Raw genomic sequence first — 24,524 nt, 5'->3', positions numbered from 1 at the left:
AATACTCACATTTCCAAGACTACAATAAGTGAACAGGGTATGATACGTATGTTTGAAAGACAATAAAGTAGTTAAAGGCCACATAAACAGGTGCACTGGCTGCAGGTGCCCAGGCTGTGTCCCTCAGCCAAGGGGGCTGCACCTGAAGGAAACTGCATTTAATAAAGGACAAAAATGCTGCATGGCAGTGAGGAGAGAGGGGAAAAAAGTGAGAGAGAGCCACGGTGCTGACACCGAGGTTGAGAGAAGGAGGGGAGAAGGTGCTCCAGGTGCCAGAGCAGAGACTCCCTTGCAGCCCATGGTGAAGCAGGTTGCCTGCCTGCAGACGATGAAAGACCACACCAAAGCTGATGTCTGCAACTGCAGCCCATAGAGGACCCCATGCTGGAGCAGGTGGATATCCCCAGAAGGCACTACAACCTCTGGAGAGCCCCCAGATAGGAGATTTTCTCCTGAAGGAAGCTGCAGGCCATGCAGGATCCACACTGGAGTAGGATAAAAAAGTGTGAGGAAACACCATGACAGAGGAGCTGTTACGGACAGATTCAAACCCCTATTTCCTATCCCTCCCTGCACTGCTCTGGAAGTGGAAGGTACAAGAGTCAGAAACAAAGGAGGGAAGTTAAAATAAAAGAGAAAGAGGTGGGGAAAGATGTTTTACTTTTTGTCTTTGTTCCTCACCATCCAAACCTATGTGAATTGGTAGTAAGTGAAATTAATTTTCCCCTGGTCAAATCTGTTTTGCCCATGATGGTAATTGGCAAGTGATCTCCCTATCTTTATATCAAACCATGCTCTGTATAAGCTTATTTAGCCCACCCTCATCCTCTTCAGGAGGAGGAATGAGTGACTGGGTCTGGCACCCCACCAAGGTAACCCACCACACTAGGACTAGCAAGGTTAGGTCTTTCCAATGCTGTATACACCATGCTCCCCTTGACTTTTTCAGCTGTAAAAATTTATTCCAGAGCTGTATATCAATAAAAAGTATTTTATTATGTAACAATGCTATTACAGATCCTAGCTGCAAATGATGATACTGAATTCACCATACTTGTTCTGGTGAAACTGTCTTCTTCTCTCCCTACAGTTCGCACACAGACTGACATAAGCAGCTTTGTAACACAAGCAGATAAATATACCCCACATGAACGAGGTGCTGTCTTTAACATCTTTCCATGAGAGATTGTTTCGCTTTTTCCTCTCCCCTTAGTCTTGTGTTCCATTAAACTGATCAAATTTAGTAAGCTTTGTCACTTGATCCTGCTTCTGCAGAATTTGCTGGACATACTAATTAGGTCATGCCATGTTGTTCCTTTTCCCCCAAGCTTTTCCACTTTATTTTCTAATTGAAAACAACTATGTAATGCCCCGTAAAGTCTCTTCATATAACATACCTCCAGCTTTCTCTGGTATTTCTCACATTCCATTTGGCACTGTGAAAGATTCTTAGCTGTTTCTTGTTGCATGAGTTGAACATGTTCAGTTTCAAAGGACTTTAACTTACTTTGGTGAAGAAGTTCAGCTACTTTGCTTTCTGTGCCAAGCTGCATTTGTCTATACCTAAAAGAAAAATGAAAAAATAAGTGTTGATGATTCAAAAATAAGCAAAGTTAGAATATATCCTAGTTCTGTTCATTACAGGTATAAATTTCAAAAATTAATACAGTATTTTGAAAAGCTTAATAGGTGTTAGTATGGTTATCTATGTAACTATTGTAACCTGTATCTGAAACATCATTAGGAAAATTCAATTATTATAATGACAACACAACACAGTAGATGGAAAACTCTGTCAATGGCTTTTCTAAATATGCTGTAAATGCAGAATCAAATGACAATGACCTTAAAGTATACCTTATTTTCCTTATTTTTAAAGTGACAGATCAATTTTCTTGGTACACAAATGTATGCACTGAAGTCTTTTCAACAGAGAGACACTGATGAAATGCTGTCTCCCCTCTTCACCACCAAGTGTTACACGTGACAGGGAGAAGAGGTATTAGACATCAGTGATTTTAATAGTGCATCCTTTGAGGTATCATGGGTATCAGCTACACTGCTTTTTTCCATACCCAAAGATGTGAAGAAAAGTCAGACCACTATGGTGTTAATTTCCACAGTCACTCAGAATCACAGATCCTTCTCAAAAAGCAGAAATGACGTAAAATTTTGAGAAAACCACTATAAGGTAATTGTAAGTGACAAATAATATTCCACTTGGAAGTGGACTCCATCTATTTTTTTCATTGATTCTACTTAATAGGCGATCTCAAAAATGAGGCATAAACAAGTTTGCTGATGGAATACTATATTATTAGATAGTTGAAAATTCAGGTGATGTGAAGAACAGGAGAAAATCAAATGGATCTTAGCATTAAGTAACATACGAAAAAATTCAAAAGAGATATATGCAAAGTAAATCACAGGTTTTAGAAATGCTCCTGAGCATATACATAAAATGATAAACCCCTAGCTGACTGTTTTAATTCATAAGTGAGATCTTGGAATTTATTATACTTGATAAAACCATTAAAACTTTGGTTCAGTTTTAAATAATGGTCAAAACAAACATCTTGGAAATTACTGTGAAAGAAATAAATAATACAGAACTCACTGTGCCACTTAGCAATTCCATGTTGTTGACTGCATTACTGAATGCTGACAACCATTCTAGTACCTCACCTCACAAAGAACAGAAGTCTCGGAGCATCAGAGAAGGGTAGGAAGGATTACCTTTGACATCCAGCAACATCACACAGTTACACAATTGCACTGTGTGGAACAAATCACTTAAGCAAGCTAGGACTCTACAGCCTGGAAAAGAGATGGTTTAAGGAAAAGGAAGAAATAAGGGGCCTGTCACATCATGAACTGCATGGAGAATGAAGATAGTAATCAACTGTATTTTCCAATAGATGAATGAGAAGTCATCTTATGCTGCAGAGTGAGAACAAATATAAATTGCTCTTCATATGCGAAAGCTGTGGAATTCCTCACCATAAGATGCTGTGGATGCTAAAAATTAACACTTATTTGAGAGAATACTGAACAACTTGCAGCAGAGAAGTCCTTGAGAACCATTACATGCACGATGGTACTTCTCACACTGAAGCCACATCACAACAAACTGTAGGATTGCCAGATGAACCTTTACTCTAACCCAGCATGGCTGTCGTGTCAGCTGTCATCTGTCAAATAACAGTTGCAACACAACTCCACCCTATTTAGCACCTAATCTTTAGGTAGGATGGAGAGTGTTTAACAAAAACAAGGGGATTACTTCAAATATTTTCCCTGAGGATTTCAGATGTAGGAATGTTTCTAAAGCTCAAAGAGGAAGCATTTTCACTGGAATTAATTTGAACAGAACAAACAGGTGTCATTATGATGCCCCTGATAATCACTGTAGACATCCATGTTTGTGTAAATAGTCCAATGCATGAATAAGATAGTTTCCTCACTGGCCGCATGAGCAGAGATTGGAAGTTCTGCTTACCAAGCTCATGAAAATTTTTCTTTTAAAAACAATTTTCTTTTTTTAATAGTATGACATTTTTTATCAAACAGAGTTACTGCACTCAAGCTGCTAAATGTCAGTTACCTATTGACTACTCCAGTCATTTTTGCCTAGGGATGCTTTTCAAGTGCTGATACTTAAAGTATTTCATCACTGTTTCCTGACTGTATGTTCCTGTTTTCATTTTACCACACAAAAAAAATTTCAGCACTTTTGAATTCTCCACACTTTGCACATGGTTGGCTGCAGACATGACTCTAAATCTGTTCTGGTATACACATTGTCTACAAACATGGGAAAAATGCTTTGTTCCAAAATGAGTTGTCTTCCTGAAGGTACTTGTCATTCAGCCAGCAATGCGATGAAACACACACATTTAATTAAATTACTAAATTAATAATGACTCTCAACAACAAATTTGCACCTTCTGCCTCAACACAAACAAATGGCAGTGCCTTTCTGTGCACATCCTCAGACCTTCAACCACTCTGAGCTTCAATGATCTGTACTGAGCTTACAGAGTCTATAGTTCTCTGATGATTCTACTCAATCAACTGGGTGCTTCCAGAGCATTCTTCATTTTGTTTTGGAAATTTGAAGCAGCTTACATGAGTGTGATCTGTTTTGCACTGGCAAGGTTATGAGGGGTCAATTTTCTTTTAACCTTACTACGCTGTTGATCACACTAGTAACTCCTCCACCATAGCACCATTCAGCTTCTTTGTCATATTTGCTTTTACTTGGCCAGATAGTATCTCTGCTTTCTTGGCTACTATTTCAGCACAAGTGTGTGTGCATGTGTGTACAGAGTCATGTAACACAATGTGCTGAAATACATTCTTTCATCTGCCTAGATGGTCTCTAAGGGAAAACAAAAGAAAACAAAACCACCCTACACCTTAATACTACTGCTATGGAAAAAAAAACGAACAGTGGAATGTGGGTCTGCAGGATTTTTCTCCATCGAGAAATTTTAGCAAACTTGATATAATGAAAGAGTAGAGTTTTTAGTCTCACAGAAGAATGAGGGTTGGGAATGAAAGTGAAATTACAGATTGAGCCAATGAAAAAATTCCACATGTAAGAATCATCTGCAATGAGGTCTCAATTCCTTTATGTCTCTGTGGCATTAGGCTGACCAGTCAATAATGCCTGAAGTTTGCTAAAGCAGTGACATGATGGTTATCAAAAGAATTATTTATAGAGTAAAGGAGAAGAGGGAATACTCAGAGATGGACTTTAACTCTCTTTTGTAAGGTTTGAAAGATTTTTCAATCAGAGGAGCTTGTTTTTCAAGTAGCAGATAATGATATAACAACTTGTCAAAATATGCATACGAGAGGAAACGGAAAGATTTAATGGTAAAATCATGTAGACTGGATACTGAAGAAAATACAGCAACCAACTGTTTTTTTGAATAGAGGAACTATAAACTGCCCATCTACAAAACCTGAGATGTACAGCAGTATTCCTTAAAAAGGTAATTGAACAATGAAGTATATTAGAAGACGATAAATTTGTAAAATTAACCTTTCAAGAAGAGGCAAATCATAGTATTAAACTTGTTAGTAAGAAAGAATGCCAAGCAAGTAAATAATGTATCTTCCAAAGAAAGTCCTACGAAAATTATACAAAATGCAAACACTTTCTAATTTTGTAAACCTTATTATACTGACCTAAAGCTTTGTGGGATATATTTTAGAAATTATTTTCAAGTTTAAAAATGGAAAAAACCCCCTGTAAATTGTGAAATCATACTGAGTCCACAGTTGGGTCAGTTCTAGATCTATGATCTTTAAAGCAATTAGAATATACTCTCATATTTGTAAAAATGTCTGTGCTTTGGTTCAGTGCCAAATTTGCAAAGAAACCTAAATGCTACAGACGTTCCCTCCCCAACCTGTCCTCTTCCAAACCTCCCACTTCCAGCCCCAACATGTCCTCTAATGTTCCTGCCCTTCTCCCTCTCTGTCCCAGCACCAGCTCAGACATCTCTTGAATTCCAATTCTATTTTCATTCTTTATTCCCAGGGCATGTTTTTCTTCTCACCTATGTTCATAGCCTATTCAGCTTCCATTCCAGTCTTAAAGCCCTACTCTCCAAATTCTGGATTTCTCTTTACTCCTCTATCACCCTCATAGTTTGGCATCCTTCCTCAAATCCTACCCAAACCTCTTGCAATTTGAGGCTAAATCCCAGTTTAACTTCCTCACCTTCTGCAAGTGAGTCTGCCTGTTAAGGCTTCCTGACTTCCAAAGAGCCCCAAGCTAAGCATAAAAGTACACAACTGAATTTTCCTTACTCTCCTTTTTGCCAGCTGGAGTCACAGAAGGAGTAACAGTGGTCTAGATAGGCCTCAACTAAATTCAGTCATGTCACAGACTGCACAAACCCTGTCCATATATGCAGCAAACTGCCAGACTCCAGTTCAAACATGGGTACTCATGAGTACTGTTTCCACTGGTTCTCTTTTTGATCCTTTGTTCTAAAAACTGGTTGGCTTATTTCTGAGCAATCAAGAATTTCCCAGGAAATTTAGTGCTACTCACTAAATAACTAAAAATGTAGGAACTCAGATCCTTAGTTTTCAAATGCTTTCATCTCCCAGCTCTTGCAGCACTCAGATTAAGTCTGATTAGTCATGTATCTGGCCAGTTTCACAAAATGGAAGTCTGTTTTAATGTGTACTAGAAAATGGGTAAGAAATCTGTCATTCATTTCAAAATACGTATTTTATGAAGTTTCTACACCAACTTTATAGGCATTTTCAGTTTTTTTAAGAATTTATTACTTCATTCATGTCTATCAAATATATTAAATGATTTCTAATGTGGTCAAAAATAACAATGCACTTCATAACAACAAATTTAAATACCTCCAATAACAACAACAAAAAAGCTCTCTGTATAATGATTAAACAGAAGATGAAGCATGTCATCTACAAATTGTTTAAGCAATGAAAAATTGGTTGAAATAATTTGCACTTAAAATTTGTTCTTCCCAAACAACATGCTGAGATTTTTTTTTAGCCCAATATTCCTGGTTCAGGTTGTAACTAAAAACCAAAAATCCAGAAACGTATAGCTTAGACACTAAAGGGTAAACTTGATTTAACATTCAAGTTCTTACCAGATGTTACATTTGCTTCGTATCAAGTAATTAAACATACAGTACTTTTGCACGTGGTTCAGTAAAATCTGAGAGAGAAAGCTTAGAAGCTTTGTTTAAAGCTGCTTGCTTCAAAGCAGATTTTTGTATTTTGCAGCATTCTAAGCATTTATTTCGTATTGGCCTCTGATCCTCATTCTGTCAAAAAAACTTCCACATACTATTTGGCAGTTTATAGGAACTGCTAGTTCCAAACATCCATATTCAGCAAGATAAAACAGTTGGTTTACACTCCTTGCAGCTTCTGGACACCTAAACCCAAAATCATTTATGCAATAAATAAGAGTTCTTCAAAATGTGGGACCCGTGTACTCTTTCCACCCTAACTAGACTAATGCCCAGTGTACACTAGACTACAAGAATGAACAATACGAAAGTTATGACTGCCTTAAATGTATCTGCTGAATCCTGCTGACTGACAGGGACAGAAAACCATCTTTTTTTCTTTGTCTCTGGACTATGCAATTGTGCTTCCTTTTATTTGACTCTGTGAAACATTAAGATTCTCTCCTGCACCAAGACATTGCTTCAAGACTACTGGGTAGAGACTGCTACTGCCAAGCCTGTGCTTGGGAGTCATACTTCAGTCACGGGAATTTCCTAATAAAACTTCACTAGGGAGTTTTCTCTCAATCCTGGAGCTCTGATGGGCATCAAGTCTAGCCTTTCACTTACTGAAAGTGCACTCTTTATTAGGGAAACTGTAAAATAAGAAAAGCAACTCCTGTAATGCCTTTTTACAGAAAATGAAGCAGGGTATGATTGCTACTCTGCAATAGCTCAGTGCGGCCGATGCATGCTTAGTTTGCTCACTTACCTACGCTGTTATTGCTTAGTTTAAGTAATCAATATATTTATTGACTCTTTTGTTATTTGTTTCAATGAAATAAACACAAAAGATGTTCATATAACCTAACTGAACTTTACCAGTATACAGACATTTGTTAAGGATGTGACAGCATCCTTAACAAAAAGAAAGGACCTGAAGAAACAAGTAAGCATATAATAAAGGATGTGATATAATTTCACCATTTCCTCCTCAATACCTGTTTTTTAGATACATAAATAGGAGAACAGTCACCTCGGTAATTTTTAGGAGTCTAATGGTAGTTGCTTTTCTCTTTGCCTATACAAATTAGTCAAGATGTATAACCTTGTGTTCTCATTTATGTTTCTGGTGATGATAAATTTTTCTAAATCTATAAAAAATATAGAAGCATGAAACACATGGCTGGTCCGAGAATACCTACCAGATCAGGTATTTCAGGAGATGTAGGCGCAGAGATACCTAGTTTGTGAATCCAAAAATGGGAATTACCACCTCACAAGATCCCATGAATGAAGCTTCAAAATAAGCCCAAAGAAAGATTAAAGATTCCTCTTTTTCAAACAGGAAGGCTATGAAATGAGTTCTCTGAAGCCTAGTGAAGAGAAACCAATGGAAATAGCTTCATTAAAGTCTCCTAAATCCAGGACAACAGTCTAAAAGGGAAACATAGCCAAGATAAAGGGTGCAGACATCAGTACCTCAAGCCAAAATAAGTCAGAAGAAGCCGAACAGTTCTATTGTTTCTGGCACAGCCTCAATACAATGCACAAAGTTATCTTTTGCATCTATGTGCACTAGCACATAAAGTGACAAAAGCTGCCAATCTTGGGAGTATGAGAAACATGCTAAACTGAGGTGGATCATACATCTGGATGAGCAGAAGAATAAGCATGATTAAATTTCTCATTGCCTAATCAACATCTTTGCTCAAACAAATAAATACTTCATTTAAAAAAAAAAAACCAAAACACTTTGAAGTGACAGACTGAAAAGGATCCCTGCAATGCAATATGGTTTTGTCTATTGTACATATTTTAATCCAACAGCAAAGAACCCAAAGTACATTTATTAAAACCTCATTAAATCTTTAGTCATATTTTCTGTGTATACTTTTCTCTATTTGACTTCCCATGGCATCCCAAGCTATTAACTTGGTAAACTAATATTTTCATTTCATGGTTTACTTCATTCTTTGCAAAAAATACCATGCTAACAAAGCTGAATTTTGTACAAAATCAACAAAAAGGCAAGGAATAGTACAGAGACTTATCCCCCAATTACGTATATTGATTAATGACAAAATAATTAATTGGAATTGTAACTGTGAGAGGTTTTGACATGAGAAATATAAAACAGATCTGAATGAAGAAAAGCCAGCAACTTCCCTGATATTAAACACTAAAAAATGAAAGCATCAACTTTTTATACTAAGATTCAAATTTGTAGCATATACTTAGAATTTTCTGGCTTGATAATTTTTTCTGCTGTTCATTAATAATTTTTTCAAGGTACTGTACAATTTTGATAACAATTCCACAGTTTACCTCCTTAAACCAAGTAGTAGCTTTTTCAGAGATATTACTACTTTATTAAAATATTCTCTAATAGTAATAGTACTTGTGTTTCTGGAAATAATTGTAATAAATTGCTATTGTAGCAGATGAAACATTCATAAACAGATCTGATCTTGGAAGCTATAGAAATTTTTCATTACATTACCACTATTGCACTACAAACATTACAAACATTGTTTTTCAGTGCTGAAGCAAATAAAGAGATTGGAGTCAACAGTTACACAAAGACTCTGAAATTGTTGTTTGAACTGTTTTTTCCTCTTGGATAAAACATACAAAAATTTGTCTCTTAAAACTCTCCCCTCCCAATAGTCAGGGAGGTTATATTAAATCAAATATTCAGTTAAATCAATATCAATATTTTCAGGTATTTCTTGTGATTCTGCAGAGCGATTATTACTTCCTAGCCTAAATAGCATTCCTTGTTTGTGGATGTATATGCTCCTGTTCCTCTGATTTAACAGAAAATTAATTAAGATGCTTTTAGATGCAAATACATACTTAACAAAAGATAACTACTGTATGGTTCTTAATTCAAATAATGCAAAGAGGGAAAAAGTCAATGTGAAATGATTGACAGAACAGCAGTTACATAAATGACAAGAGGAGTAACCAAATGTCTCTCTCTTCTTAACAAAATCTAAAGGGCATTACAACTACAGACAACTACAAGAAGAAAAATGTTTGGAATGCCATATGCCTTCTTAAAATGGTCAGAAATAAAACATACAAATATTTAAGTTCTTAATTCCGTAAATGTAACTTTTATGAAATCAATAATATAAAATCTAAAATTCTGTTTTCTATGGTGATAAAAAAATAGATGACCAGCAAAGAAAAAATAAGAAAAGGAAGGTTATCACTGAAGCTTTCTGGAAAAGGACAGGGAGAGAAATGAGAAGATAGGGACAAATCTTTTGAGATAGGGCTAACTGGGAGACCATCAGACAAAGCTGCTAACTGCTGTGCTACCAGAGACTGCTTACTCCCCCTCCATTTACCCACTGAGAGTCTGGCAGAATAGGTCAGGTTAGGGTTCAAACTGCCATAATTTAGCAAATGACTGGTATGTCCTTTATATCACACATAATAGGTTTGATTTCCTGATAAGCAGAGTTCAAGGTACAGGCATACCTTGTTATCTTTCAAGGACATGTTCCTAAAAGTGCTACAGTTTGCAATGAGGGACAGCAAACTACCTTTTCCCCTAATAATTAATGTAATGGATACTCTTGGTGTTTGTAATGACTTATGAGAGGCCAGCACATTGCTGCATAGTATTCCATTTATTCTCCAGTCAAATTATGCCTTAAAAATAAAATCTCAATGATACACATGCAAACCAATTATTAAATAATTGAGGTTGGATGGAATTTCAGGGGGTATCTAGTCCAGCATCCTGCTCAGAGCCAGGTCCCCTATGAAATCAGACCAGATTTCTCAAAGCTTTAGCCACTTGGGTCTTGAAAGCTCAAGGATGGAGACTGGTCATGTAATGCTTGTAGTGAAAAAGATTTTCTTTATAACAAGTCAGAATCTTCAGTTTCAACTGACACTCTCTGCTCTCCCTTCCATGAAGGGCCTGGCTTCATCCTCCCAGTGACCTGTCCATAGGCATTGGGGATACTACTGTTAGGAGCCCCAGAGGCCAGGTTGAACAACCCCCCTGCCACCCACCAGCCCCTCCTCCTGGGGCAAGTGCTCCAGCCCTGACCATTCTGGCAGCTCTTCTCTATCTACATTCACTCCAGTTCATCATTATGCTGCTTGTATTGAATGTTCCAAAACGGGACATTTCTTGGTGTCTTGACTATTCTCCTGATAATACAGCCCAGGATTTTGTAAGTGTACACTGCTGGCTAATACTGAGCTTGCTGTTTACAAAAACCATTTGTTCCCTTCAAAGACAAGAAGGATGATCCCACAGAAGATAATCTGCATTTCCTTATTAGCAATTGAATGCTACATAAAAACTATTAATATGTCAAAATTCACATACCAAAGACTGCTATAAATGTACTTCCAGCAGTTGTTTTAAACTAAGTATGATACTAGAAAAATACGTGGCTTTCCATCTGTTTTTCAGAACTTAAAGGAACTTCCATTAAGCTGCCTGCAGGCCATCAGGCATGCTTCAGTGCAACTGGGCAGCTCAGGGGAACTTTTATTAGAAGAGCAAAGGATGGAAAGACACGGTAACGGCAACAGCAGAGATGGTCATCAAAGAACACTAAAATGACTGACAGACAAGCAATGGGTAGGGGAGCACAAGTGGATCTGTCTTCTTTCAAATCTAAGATATGTAAAACGTCCTTTCCTAAGCAGTGACAGTAACTGGAACCACATTACCATTAACAGGAAAACAAAGCAGACAGTGAGAAGACCTCTCTTCATAAACATGACTTAAAAACCAAAAAAACTCAACAACTGCATTTCAGCTCTAGAGACAACTATCAAATAATAACGTGTTGTATACTAGCTGGTTTATTACAAGTCCTAAAGTGTAGCTATCTCTGTGTGTCATTATCCAGAAATGAAACATATACTGGTTCTAAAAATTATTTTCCTGAACTGTACAAGTCTTTCAAATCAAACAGAGAATCTTTTAAAGAGCAATAAACACACAGGAAATGGTATCAACAGCACAAGAGAATATGGAAGATACTTTCACAGCCCAAAACAAAATGAACAAGCTACAGTCACCTTATCCATGCTTATAAAAGCTTGGAGTCATAAATTATTCCTGAGCAGATACATCACCAAGCTGCTTATGACACTAATGAAACAATCTCATTTCTCTTCATCTGCAAACAAGAAAAAGGTCAAGTGAATCTAAGCTTTCTATAAAGCAGCCTATCCCAATAAATTCTTCAGTTATCAAATTATCCTATATTACCTGCTGAGGCATGTGAAAAATGAAAATACTTTAAAAATGCAGTTAACTATTGTGAAAAATAATCAGTTAACTCCAAGCTGTCTCCATTCTTGAGCATATCTGCTTTCACAACATACTTTTCTGCATTTTATCAGTCATCTGACAAGTTTAACAAAATTTTTATAGACACAACTTTGCCTTTACAACCTAAATTATTAATTTGAGAAGAGCAGTATTGTGAAAAGCAGTTGAAAATAAAGAAAACAAAATACAGGTTTGAAAGGAAGAAAAGGAAGTCAGGATTCATTAATTATTGGGATACTAAAAGGCTTTGCAATACAAGTTTCCTGCATACATTCTAAGAAGAGTCTTAGATGTGACAGAACCATCACTTTTCTCCTGAGGCACCAAGAAGCACTGAAATTCATTTATTTTAGTGCATATCATTCTCAGAGTAATTAAATTTTCTGTTTCTCTGCTTCCTCTAATTATGTCCAGCTTTCTTCTTTCTTCCTACATATCTTTGTCTTAATTTTTCTCTTTTCCTCCCATTTGCTCTGTTCTCTCTCACCATTTCAACAACTCCTTCTTTAGCTGAACTATCATAATCCCTGCAACACCACCTAAGAAGTATAATTTTCCTTCTCCTTCTAGAGGACTTGGAAACAAATGTTTGTTCTTTTGGGTCTTTTCCCCTAATGGGACTTGTGGACAAGACACTCCTGATCTCTGAAAATTCCCTGTCCCAAATGAGCAGCATATCAAAGTAGGCATCTTTTTCTTGTGGAAGAAAGAGAAAACTACTACTCTGTGTATCCACTGTTTGTAACATTCCATCCCTGTCATTATCCATTCTTTCTAGGAGCCCTAGAATGCGGCTCTATTATGCAACTAAGGAAGCAACTGCAGATGCAATTCTTGTACCCACTGAAGAGCAAATGGAAAGTTTCTTCTGACATCTCATATTGTTAATATTAACTCCTTCAACAAAGGAACCCATTCACTGAACATTATGTTAAAAAACGGCTTCAATCCTTTGTATTCTTATGGTTTACAAGACTTCCATGGAATGGGGACCTAAATACTCATAGAAAAAGTTAATTTCCCTTTAAAATTGGAAGAATGAACTGTTGCACTTCAGTCTGGCCATGCTATTTACCAGTTCTGTATGAATATATTTTAGTCATGACTGAAAAGCAGTCTAGTTACCACTGCACTTCAGTTAACCTTATTTTGTGTGATGAGCAATTCTTTTTCTACAATAAGGTTTCAGTAGGAAAATGTGTTTAATATTTTTCCAAAGTAATTTAAACTCTATTCCACTCTGAGCTCCATTCTTAACATTCCATTCTTCTGCTGTTAGAGTCTGAACCAGGTTAGAACCAGACTTTAGGCTTAATCTGAAACCCCTTAATAAGGTAATACCTCAATTTGCCTTAATTCAGAATAGAGTCAGTCTTTCAGAAAACAAGAAACTCTGCACACTCTCAGCTGTTCTTGGAGATGCAGTGTTTATAGGTACATGACACTAAAGCATGTTTGTCTTAGCAATACTGATGGGATACACAGTCTGGTACTTTGACTGCTGTTATATAAATGGGGTGGAGTTTGGCTCGTATTTTCACATCTTTCCAATCTCAGAATTCCTGGTAACCATAAACAGACATTCAAAGGCAAGCAATAAACAGTGTACACTGCAAATGTGCATATAGAAATCGTACTTTAAAGAACAGTTACAGGTAAATTGCTTCAGGACATCCAGAGTGTTAGTTACTCCAAGATGTACTCCCCACAAAAACACCATGAGTATGGGTTAGGAATCTTCAATAGAAATTGCAGAATTACCATCCTGAAAGCAATATAAAGCATAAGGGTTTAATGAGTTGAAGGTTGTGATTTGCAGCACAATCTCAGGGGTGAACTTGTGCTGGGAACCATCACAGTGACACAGGCTCTACTACATTACAAGTATTAGAGATTTTTCACACCATGAAAAAGCTCTTGTGGCACTGAGGTTCCCTAGGATCACTCTGCCACATGCTAAAAAAGTATTTAAAGGTTTGAAGTCTATTAATATCAAATGAAAGCACATCAGCTATAAAAGCAGAGCAGAATTTCCCTGCAGAGGAATAAATGGAAAAGAATTCTTCTTACTGCCTGACAAGAGTTAAAGGGCCAAACATTTCAAACTGCAATATGTAATGAAGCAGTAGCCACATTACCTCAAAAAGGTCAGTGACCTAACCATAAAGTAAGTCAAGAATCTGATTGACCCAGATGCACACACATTGAAAAATACTTCCTCATATCAGACTATCCAGTGACTGTGCTGAATAGGATAACTGTCAATCCAGCAGTACTGCTGACAGGGAGAACACTACTAAGAACCTTATTAGTTATATTTCCATTTACTGAATCCCCATTGTTACAGGATGCTGGAGATTTACCGTACAGATGATTCTGTTTGGCAAAAGCAACATAAAAAAACACTCTGCAACTTTCCCAGCTAGAAAGTTAAAAAAAACATTCTCAAATTCATCTCTGATTCACTGGAAATTGAAGAGATTTACACTTACTTCCTGTTGGTGTCCAATCTTGTGTTATCTCCAAGTACTTTGAAAATAGGTCTTAAATCATCACTCTTCACTTTAGTAATCTTTTAGCTGGGAACAAGCCATCCCGTTTACTAATTCACTCAACTCTCCTATCAGATGATTAAACAATTCAATTTGATCAGTTATTCCTAAGTGAGCAGATCTCATTTTGCCTATTTTTAGTTAATGATACAAGAATAGTGTCACCCCATCATTATTCATATAATGATTCTGAACTTACAGGCAGAGGACAGAATACTTATTCTTAAGTTCCAGGGATACAGAAGTGTAAACTGTCCTCCAGAGAGAAGCTTAAGCCTTACAGCAGCAGATTACTGGAATTAAGTCCTTAGATGAAGTAAAAGGTCTCTGTCATGGGAGTGAAGGTTTTAGGAAGTTAAGATTGAAAACACTTTTACTCAAAATAGGATCTCCACCCAAGCTTCCTGTTTTTGTCAAGGAGTTCACAGGCTCTTTCAGATGAGATTCTTTCTGGAATTTTTAATAATAGCTTCTCTTGCCGATGTTTTGGACCTTGCATAAAATGTTCTTCTTTAAAGCAGAGTAAACAAAAAACATTAGTGTCAAATTTGAGAATTACCATCAGTGAGAAAGCTACCAGTGGAGGTGACACCCTGGAGAAGTGAAGATAAAGCAGAAACACAGTACAGTTTTGGACCTTGTGCTCTATTCTCTGCTTTGTGCTGAAAAAGACTAAGTATGATAATGTAGGACTGTGGATTGTAGGTGACATGCATGAATATTGATAAAGGGAAACTGTGATTAGACTTAAGTGTATGAATGCTCAGATGTGGAGACAAATACCTAAGGGAATTAGTATTTCAATAAAAAGATGTTACTTCTAGATGAATAGTGCTAAGATTTGAAATTCAATTGGCCATGGCAGATTTTCTAACAGATGTCTGGGTTTTCAACAATGAAGGGCATTTTCCAAGACTCCACTCAATACTTAAGGTAAGAAGAATATAAATTAGACTTCACTTAGGTTTGTGATGAAGTTAATAACAGTGTATGTAGAGACTAGTATAAAGCTAGATCAGATTCATTCAAAAATACAATAAACTCTATATATAGTCTTAGATATAGCCAAAACTAACCATAGAGATTAGCTTGTTTGGATCCACACAAAGTGAATGACTTTCCTGAATTCTTGTTTGAATTCAAGTATGTTGGTAAGAGTAAAAAATACCTGCTTTGAGAGAAACAGTATTTCAGATACATGCCAAATTCTAACCAGAGATCATTCCGATGTGGCCTGTGGCTTAAACTCTCTAAACAATTTTCTTTGAACTTTCAAGGGACGTTCTCCCTTTCAGAATAATAAAAAATATCAAGCTAATTCAAGTCTGCCTCTAACACCAACACTGGGAAGATCCAGAAAATTTAGCTTAAAATTGCTTCTTCAATGTAGAAGAAAATGCTTTTTATCAATTTCTGTTCCCTAGCCACAGAATGTAACACAACTCAACAGAACTTGCTTGTTTATATAAAATATAACGTCTTTCTGAAAGCAAATGAATATTAGTTATTTGCCACTTACCATGACACACATCATTATAAATTAATGAAAGAATAAAATGTTATACAACTGCAGATATCTTTCCCACCTATTATAGGTTTTTGGTTTTTTTTATTGGTGACAAGAAGCATCTTTTCCAAGTTTCCTTGCTGGACATTAAAGAATTACTTGTAGGTTTGTGAAGTTAATGTCTTTGACAGAATTCAGAAGTTATTACTTCTATGTCCTTCTTAGGGGCTTAAAAAAATCCAGAACAATTATTTTTCTGATTTAGGTAAAGTCATACGCATTTTTAGCATTGTAGGAAGCAAAACTGTCACTACACAAGTGCAGTAGCGTGTGCCAGGATTTTAGACCACTAAGAGCTACATTGTTGTACCTGTGCCATTACCACTCTTGTGTTTCTAAAACTGTGGCATCGTTGTATAGAATGCTATGTAATTTGGTACTTCTGTTTTATCAATACTTCTCTGTTACTTTCCAAATTTCCATTTACTCTATTATCTTACATTCTTGCTAAACATGAAAACCGGTCTCGCACATGAATTATTCTCTGTAGCACATGGAATGAATTTAAAGACTCTGACTGATCATGTCAACATTAAAATAGGACAAATATGTTGCTTTGGCACAGTGAAGTCAAATACAGGCCACAAAAGTTTGGATTACGCACAGACAACTCCCCTCTTCACCATTCCTTGGTATGCTATCATTTACACACACTCTGCAACATAAAGATTCAAACAATAAAAAAAATTCTTGCAAATATATTTATTTAAAATGAGAAATACAACAACTAGGCATGTGAGAAATTATTAAAGGCTGAGAAAAAAACTGTTTTGTTCATTCAGATATTGCAGATTTACTGAATTGGAACATAATCCTTGACAGTTTGTACAACCAACATCTACAATGCAAGTACCTTTAACTCCAGTTTAGTTTAAGGCATCTTAAATTATTTTTTTTTACTTTGGCCTAAGATAACTACTGTTTGAGTGTTTTCCTAAAACACTACATTTCTCAGCTGTAACAGCATCTGTCATTCTTGGCATGGAAGCAAGCTCTTATACGAATGTGAGCAATCTTTTTTTGCTTCTTTAGAAATGCAGGGTATGTTCAACAACTGTACTATGGATCTATAGGAATCTAAAGCATGTGTTTAAAGAAATTCAATGCATCTCTCAGATCATGATCAAATACATGCAATGCAGTAAGATTAATAAAATAAACAGCAGACTGAAGTATTTGTACTCTTACAGAGACATCAAACAGCACCATAAACTTTGTGGACAGGAAAGTAATTAAAATATACACTAGAAGGAGAATTATAACTTGCATATTCACTTTAATACAGAAAAGTTTATTGCTACTGCAAATATTTTGGTAAGACTTTATACTTTAAATTGCAACAACAGAAGCAACAATAATCAGTGCTTTGGTATTATTCTCCTATGAATTTCCATTTCTACAGCTCTAGTGGCATTTACAGGTCTCATTTTGAATTTCTCACTCACTTCAAATCAGTTTATGCAGCTTCAAAAAAAAGAGAAATGCACAGCTTGTGACTGTTGAAAAGAATACTAAACAGAAAAATAAAGTTTAAGAAAAGAAAAAAGGAAGAAGAGAGACCATTTGACACTGAAGTGACTCAAGAAGAGAAAAGAAACCTTTCTACAGTACTATTTAAAATATGTTTCTTTCACTCTTTGTGTTCAAGAGTTTCGCTATGGAGTTTCAATAGCAAAATTTTATATGTGTGTCAAATAGACTGTGTTTAAAAATAAATTTTTTTCAAGTTTTTTTTCAAAGTATTGTTACTTCAATAAGTATTATTAGTTCTCAAAGTATTATCATTATTAGCATGCAATTTCTGAAACTGTAATTTGAAAAAAACCTACAAAAATGGCAAAAGGAAGAGGGCTTGAGCACAATTCAGTTGGTAGGGATATAACTTACATTCGTGTGAAGACCTAGAAAACTATTTATATGCATCAGTGTTGTATTGGCAAAACCTATTCTTCTTTCATTTGGAACAATCACATTTCAGTAACCTTCTTATTTCCTTATTTTAGGAGATTCTCCTTCATTATATTCCCTCCACAAACTGATACACAAACTTATTTTTAATTTTGAAAAATATGGTTCTATCTTTCAAACAAATTCAGTTTAGAAGATTGTTTTTAAATGGTTCATTTCCTATTTTAGCATTAAAATGGGAGTAACAAAACAATGACTACTTTCTAACCATATTTAAGATCACTGAATTGGTATGAAATGTGCACACATGCAAGATCAACAAAGAATCTCTTTTCAGTGATTGCACATTTACGTATATAAAGTTATCTGACTGTCATTTCTTAGGAATGTACTTGTACACGAGTAAATGCTCTGGGAGTTTGCATTATGAATCATGCATTATAGTTTGTACTGCTGGCATCTTGGCATCAGTTTGAATATACAAGGATTTATTTTGTAGGGTGGTAACTGGAGTAGGAAGGCCAATGCAAGTAAGCATGAAAGCTGTTTGAACTGTCAACATTATGGAAAACACCTACTAATATGACGACAGAATTTCACTATTTAAGTGATGCTTAAGCATGTCTATTCACTTCATATATGAGCTATAACACATAAATAAAATCTTAAAAGTGTGGCAGGCAAGTGAAAGCTAAGTATGTAGTTTGAACTGTAACATAATTTATATTATTGTCTTCCTTAAACACAGAGTGGAGTAAAAAGGCATTCTTACAGATCAAATATTTTCTGTTTAACAGGACACAAAAAGATAATCCATATGACTAGTAATTAGTGAAAACAGATGTGACTAAAATCTATGTATTTCTTAAAGACAAAAAAGGAATATTACTTAACATTTCTGTAACATTTTAATCTGGTAGGTGCTAAATAAGGTGTACAGAAAAGTTAAAATGTAAGCAAAAAAGTTAAAATGTAAGCAAAAAAATTACAGAGCAACCAGTGTAATTTGGTTTTGTTTTTCATCACTAATACAGGAAAAAACTTGCCCTGACAGGTTTGTACTGTTAAACTGTTAAATGATAAGAACAAAGAAACAACTTGCAAGTATTTGCACTTTTCACAAATATTATTTTCCCCCCACAACTCAGTAATGCAAGTTCAATTTGACTAGCATCACACACCAGAGCTAAAATTACAACTTTGAAACCTACTTCCTTTTTTAGCAATTCCATTTTTGCATCCTATTGACACAACACCAAATAGCTGAAGATCTGAAATGTGGATTAAAAACATATTTCAGGAATGATAATAATTCAGAAGTTTGCAGCTCCTTTGTAAGTGTACTCAGCACAGGTTCATTTAAGTGAGTTGTATCTCATGCTGAGTATTTGGAGCAAAAATGACTGCACATCTTCTAGTGATGTGCTTCTCCGAAATGACGGAGGGTGGGATTCTCACAGAACAATAATAATGTAGCACAATCACAAAACTAGTAAGAATGTATATATGGATGGAAGACTTAGAGCAGGGCTAGGAAACTTAAGGTGATGGTGCTATTCATCCAGACTCCTGAAAGACAGAGCAGACTGATGAGAAGGATCTAGATTTCTAACATGAGATTAAGATAACTAAACTGCTAACATGGCCCAGTTATGCAAAAGACACAAAGTTCCAGGAATCCCTAAGGTACATCTAGTGGAAATTATGATATCATCTGAGATAGAGCAGGAAATCATCTGAAACATTATTCAGAATTCCAGTTATCTGTGTTAAAGTGAGGTCAAGATTAAAAGAAATGGTACTCAGATGTCCAAGAGAACAAGGAATCTATCCCATGAGAAGTCAAATAAGATACAACCTAGAAAAAACAAAGTCTGACTAAGATTTTAAGGGGACAAAACAATAGATAAATTTGACTAATGCTATCATTGGAACACTGTGATATAAACCAGGAGAAAATAATCTTGAAACAGAAATTAAAACCCCATCTGAACATAACAACTAGAATGTCTTTCACTAGGAACAGTACAGTTCAGAGTTTAATTTCTAAAAAGATGGTTACATGAAATGACAAAATAATCAATGATCCAAAAGGCTTACTCTAAAAATGATGTTTATAAACCTTATAGGTAACTACTAACCACATTTGTAAGGTTTTCAGTTTTTTCTTCATTTAATAATGGAAAAAGAAGTATAAAAAAGACAATTACACAGCTAGAAGATTCTGAATGTTATATTTTAATTGCATTTTTAAAATTTGTTGAGAATTTGTTTGACTTTCACCAAAAAAATCCCCAAATTTGCTTATTTTTCCTCTTTTGTGGCATTTTGTTAAACTTATGCATCATGTATATCAAGACTTGTTGCAAACAGTTCCGGACAAATTGGCATAACTTCCAGGTAACACCAAAACCTGTTTAAATAATTTGGGAGACTGAAAGGGAAAAGGACAAGGGTCTTAAACTTTCTGGTCGAGTGCTCCAATCATGTTATAAAAGAGGCAAAGCTTAAACCATTACCTCTTCTTCTAACAGTGTTCTGGAGTGAACTCAATGATTTTGAATAAGTTAGCCATGTTCTAATAAAAACAGGCCCTTCAGGGACTTGAACAGAGTTCAAGCACCTCCTACCCCTATCAAAATAAGCACTTAGCTTTCCAAACCAGGAGACTTCCGAGCATGCACAAGGACCTCTACCTAAATGTGCTCCAACTCGGAATCATTTTAAGTGCCTCTGAGGTTAGGTGGTGCTTGAGAACAGGAGGTATTGGTGAGAGTTCACTGGAATATCATCAGGGAAAATCTACCCCCAGATATCACTATGACAGCCTGTTGGAAAGTCAATTAACATGTGCAAAACCTGTACTTACCAACCATACATTACATTTTGAGTACACTGTGGTGGAATGGCCCTGGCTGGATCCCAGGTGCCCACTAAAGCCACTCTATCTCTCCCCTCTGCATCTGGACAGGGCAGAAGAAATATAACAAAAGACTCATGCATCAAGATAAGGAGAGGGAGAGATCAGTCCCCAGTTACCGTCACAGGCAAAACAGACTTGACTTGGGGAAAAATTAAGTTATTACCAATCAAATCAGAAAAGGGTAATGAGAAACAAAACCAAATCCTAAAATAAATGACATTCCCCCCATCCCTTCTTTCTTGGATTTAACCTTACTCCTAATTTTCTCTACTTCCATCCTCCCAGCAGTGCAGAAGGACAGGGAATGGGGGCTGCAGTCAAATCATCCCACATTTCTGCCAATCCTCAGTGGAGGACTCCTCACATTCTTCCCCTGCTCCAGCATGGGGTCCCTCCCATGGGAGACAGCCCTCCACAAACTTCTCCAGTGTGGGTCCTTCCCAGGGGTGCAGTCCTTCAGGAACAGACTACTCCAGTGTGGGTCCCTGTGAGATCACATGTCCTGACAGCAAACCTGCTCCACCATGGGCATCCCACAGGGTCACAGCCTCCTTAAGGCAATCACCACCCCTCCCATGGGCACCAGGTGGATTTCTGCTACACCACAGATCTTTTCTGTCCTTTCTCCCCTTTTCTCTAAAAAGACAAATGCAAGTTTCCTCTTCATTTGGGTTTGGCAACTCTTTCTGAGTTACTGCAAGCTAAAAGTTACTGTAGCTAAAATTGAAAATTTTGAAGGAGTATCATATCTTCCTACCTTCCGTAGTTTCATTAATCAGGTCCAATCTTTTGTATAATTGCATATCTAGACCTACATTGATTGAATTTCTGTCAGTTAAAACACTTCCAATCACGGAAGACAACAGAGATCATTTGAAAAAAAAAGGAAAAAAGAAGCAGCATATAAGGCATATAGTACCTTGTAACAAAAACATTCCATTTTACAATCGGCCTTAGAGAAATGCTTAAAGGCTTGATGATTCTGCACTGGAGGACTGAGTAAGACTGATGGTAAAGCACAAAAGTTCCAAAACCCATGAATTTCTGAAAAGAGTCTATGCTAAACTCCTTTTACTCAGAAAAGCCATGTGGGACTTGACTTGTGTAGTTTTTGCTGTTTATGATGTGGTTACCTACATCTGAGCCTGTTGTGCAGACTCCCTTTATAAGTCAATGGAAAGAAACAGGTACCCTACAGACATGATTCCATTCCAGCACAGGCATTTAAAATTAGACAAGACTGACGACAGCCACAGTAAACACTGTACTAAAATCCATGCTGCATTTACTTACTTTGGTCAGAAGCAAATGTTTGAACTCATCCAAGCACAACAGTATACTGCATTTTAAAAATAATTCAAAAAATCACAAAATTCTGAAACAGTGGTATGAACAAAACTTCCCTTCCTCTTTTTAATTTTCTCCTTGATGAAAATTTACTGTATTTAGGACCAGTCTGAGGAGGCAGGTGGAGAAGGGTTTTGAAATAGGTTTCCTTTATATTTTATACCACATAACTAAGGGAAAAGGGATTCCAGGAAATCTTTCAATGAAGGACTTAGTAATCCAAGTTTTATATGTTTTCCCCATCATCTTCTGCGTCTAATAAAAAGCTACAGACATTTTTAAGTGTGATAGTTACAGTAAGACTTTACTCATGACATGATGTTGCATCATGGACAACATACAGGTGGTTAAAGTTGGAAGAGAATAATCAGAGATTTGCAAAGTTATCCCTACCATAACTGACAATACAAATGCTGCCAAAAATTGGAAAATATTTGGGGTGGTATTCAAATCCAGACTGCAGAAATGTGAGTGTATCTAAGCATAGATACACTCACATGTTCACTCACGTGTGAGCAAAGTACCTAAGATCCCATTATATTAAATGTTCCAGATGCCAGGAAGCCAGGACAATGAAGTTAAAATGTAAAATATTCTTTAAATAATAGATATAACTTTCTCAGAAATGGAACACTGGTCATTTTTGCACTGGGGATTTTGTTTGCTGGGGGTGGTTTTTTTTTTTGTTGTTTTTTTTTTTCCTTTTGAATCTAAACATGCTTTGTCTCCCCCACTTTCCTCCCACTCACACTCCACCGCCGTAACTCCTTAGTTCCTTTTAATCATACAAACTACTTAGTCTTGAGTTTTTTTCTAATAGTTGAACTGTCAAGGTAGCATCAGGAAATAGATTTAAGTAGGGCATGGCATATATAATTTTAAACACATTAAATCACAGTAGAAGGTGGCACTACATTAATTTAAAAAAAGTTATAAAACTGAAAAATTTTAAAATAAAATAGCATGAAAATCCGCAAAATTCAGTTAACGTACTGACGAAAGGTATTACTTGCCTGGCTAAAATATCCAATTAACAACACGTTGTGTGTAAGCTTTAAGGTTTTTTCATAAAAGCATTCTCCCTATTTTACAGGATGGTTAAACCAAAACCTGTTGAAGGCAAGGAAAAAAATCCCCAATAATAAACAACCCAAACCAAAAGACCTATGCAAATGACTTCAGGCTTATCACAAAAGATACTTCTGCATTCTGAAAGGTCTATTCACAGTCTTCATTTTAGTAAAATACTCTTTGGAAGCAGTTTCTAAAACTGGATGTAACATTCATTTACATGCATCTGCCAAGTTTTTAAATGTTTTAGAAGCTAAACTAAAACATGCTGAAAATGACTCATTGTGGTACCAGAATACATACTGTAGGAAATAAGAACTCATTTACAAGTGGGAGAAATACACTCACACTTCATCTGTGGGAATTCACTAGACTTCGCTTCCAGTAAACATTATATTTTAAAATAATCACGGAAAGTATGTTCTTTTAACTGAAGTTTATGAAAAGATTTAGACAGCTGGCATAACAAAAGAGACTTACAAAGATAAATGTAAAACTGTCTTTAAAAATAATTAGTAATTCTGCCAAAAGATATCAATTAAGCAATAAAAAAGGATTCCAATTTTTTTTCCTTATTCTAATGGTTAAACTAAAACTGTTTAATACAGTTGTTCAGTATAAATAGATAACCATTTGAGACAAAGGACAAAAGGAAGATTTGATTATTTTACAAAGTAAGAAAATGCAGGGCAGGGGGACAGCCCTGGCAGGCAAACAAATTACCATAAGGTAGCCCTTTTCTGACTTGGAGCATGTCAACTACTTTTGTAGATCTGCACATTTTAGTAATACAGCTACCTTGCAGCAAATGCACTACTTCAAAAAGTTTCTTCTTTCTTTGAAATGAAGTCATCTGGCACAGAAAAAATAAACCTGAAATATACCCCATTTATTTATGCGTATAGAGTACTTTGAAAACAACAAAAAAGAACTCTGACACAGACAATTAGACCCAGATTTCACAACTTGTGACTGGGAGCAGTGTCATAAAGGACAAACCTAAAATCAAAAAACCCAGCCTCACTAGCTTCCATAAAGTACCTATCTGTAAAAACAAAAACCTTCTAGAGGAACATGCAAGAGACAATAAAGATACAGGATTTCC

General features: G+C 36.0%; 1 protein-coding gene across 7 annotated transcripts in view; it reads right to left on the bottom strand.

Moving 5' to 3' along the window:
* The window catches only part of PIBF1 (progesterone immunomodulatory binding factor 1), a 107,890-nt gene that overhangs the window by 43,215 nt on the left and 40,151 nt on the right, over positions 1–24,524 (bottom strand). For all 7 annotated transcript variants that reach the window (XM_048295568.1, XM_048295572.1, XM_048295564.1 and 4 more), the window contains exon 11: positions 1,398–1,563. In XM_048295568.1, coding sequence (XP_048151525.1) covers positions 1,398–1,563 — 166 coding nt within the window. The remainder of the gene's footprint in view (positions 1–1,397; positions 1,564–24,524) is intronic.

This window comes from Corvus hawaiiensis, chromosome 2 (genome assembly GCF_020740725.1).
Source record: "Corvus hawaiiensis isolate bCorHaw1 chromosome 2, bCorHaw1.pri.cur, whole genome shotgun sequence".
Lineage (NCBI taxonomy): Eukaryota > Metazoa > Chordata > Aves > Passeriformes > Corvidae > Corvus > Corvus hawaiiensis.
Note: the sequence above shows the minus strand (reverse complement) of the source record. Positions and strands in the feature narration are given on the sequence as shown.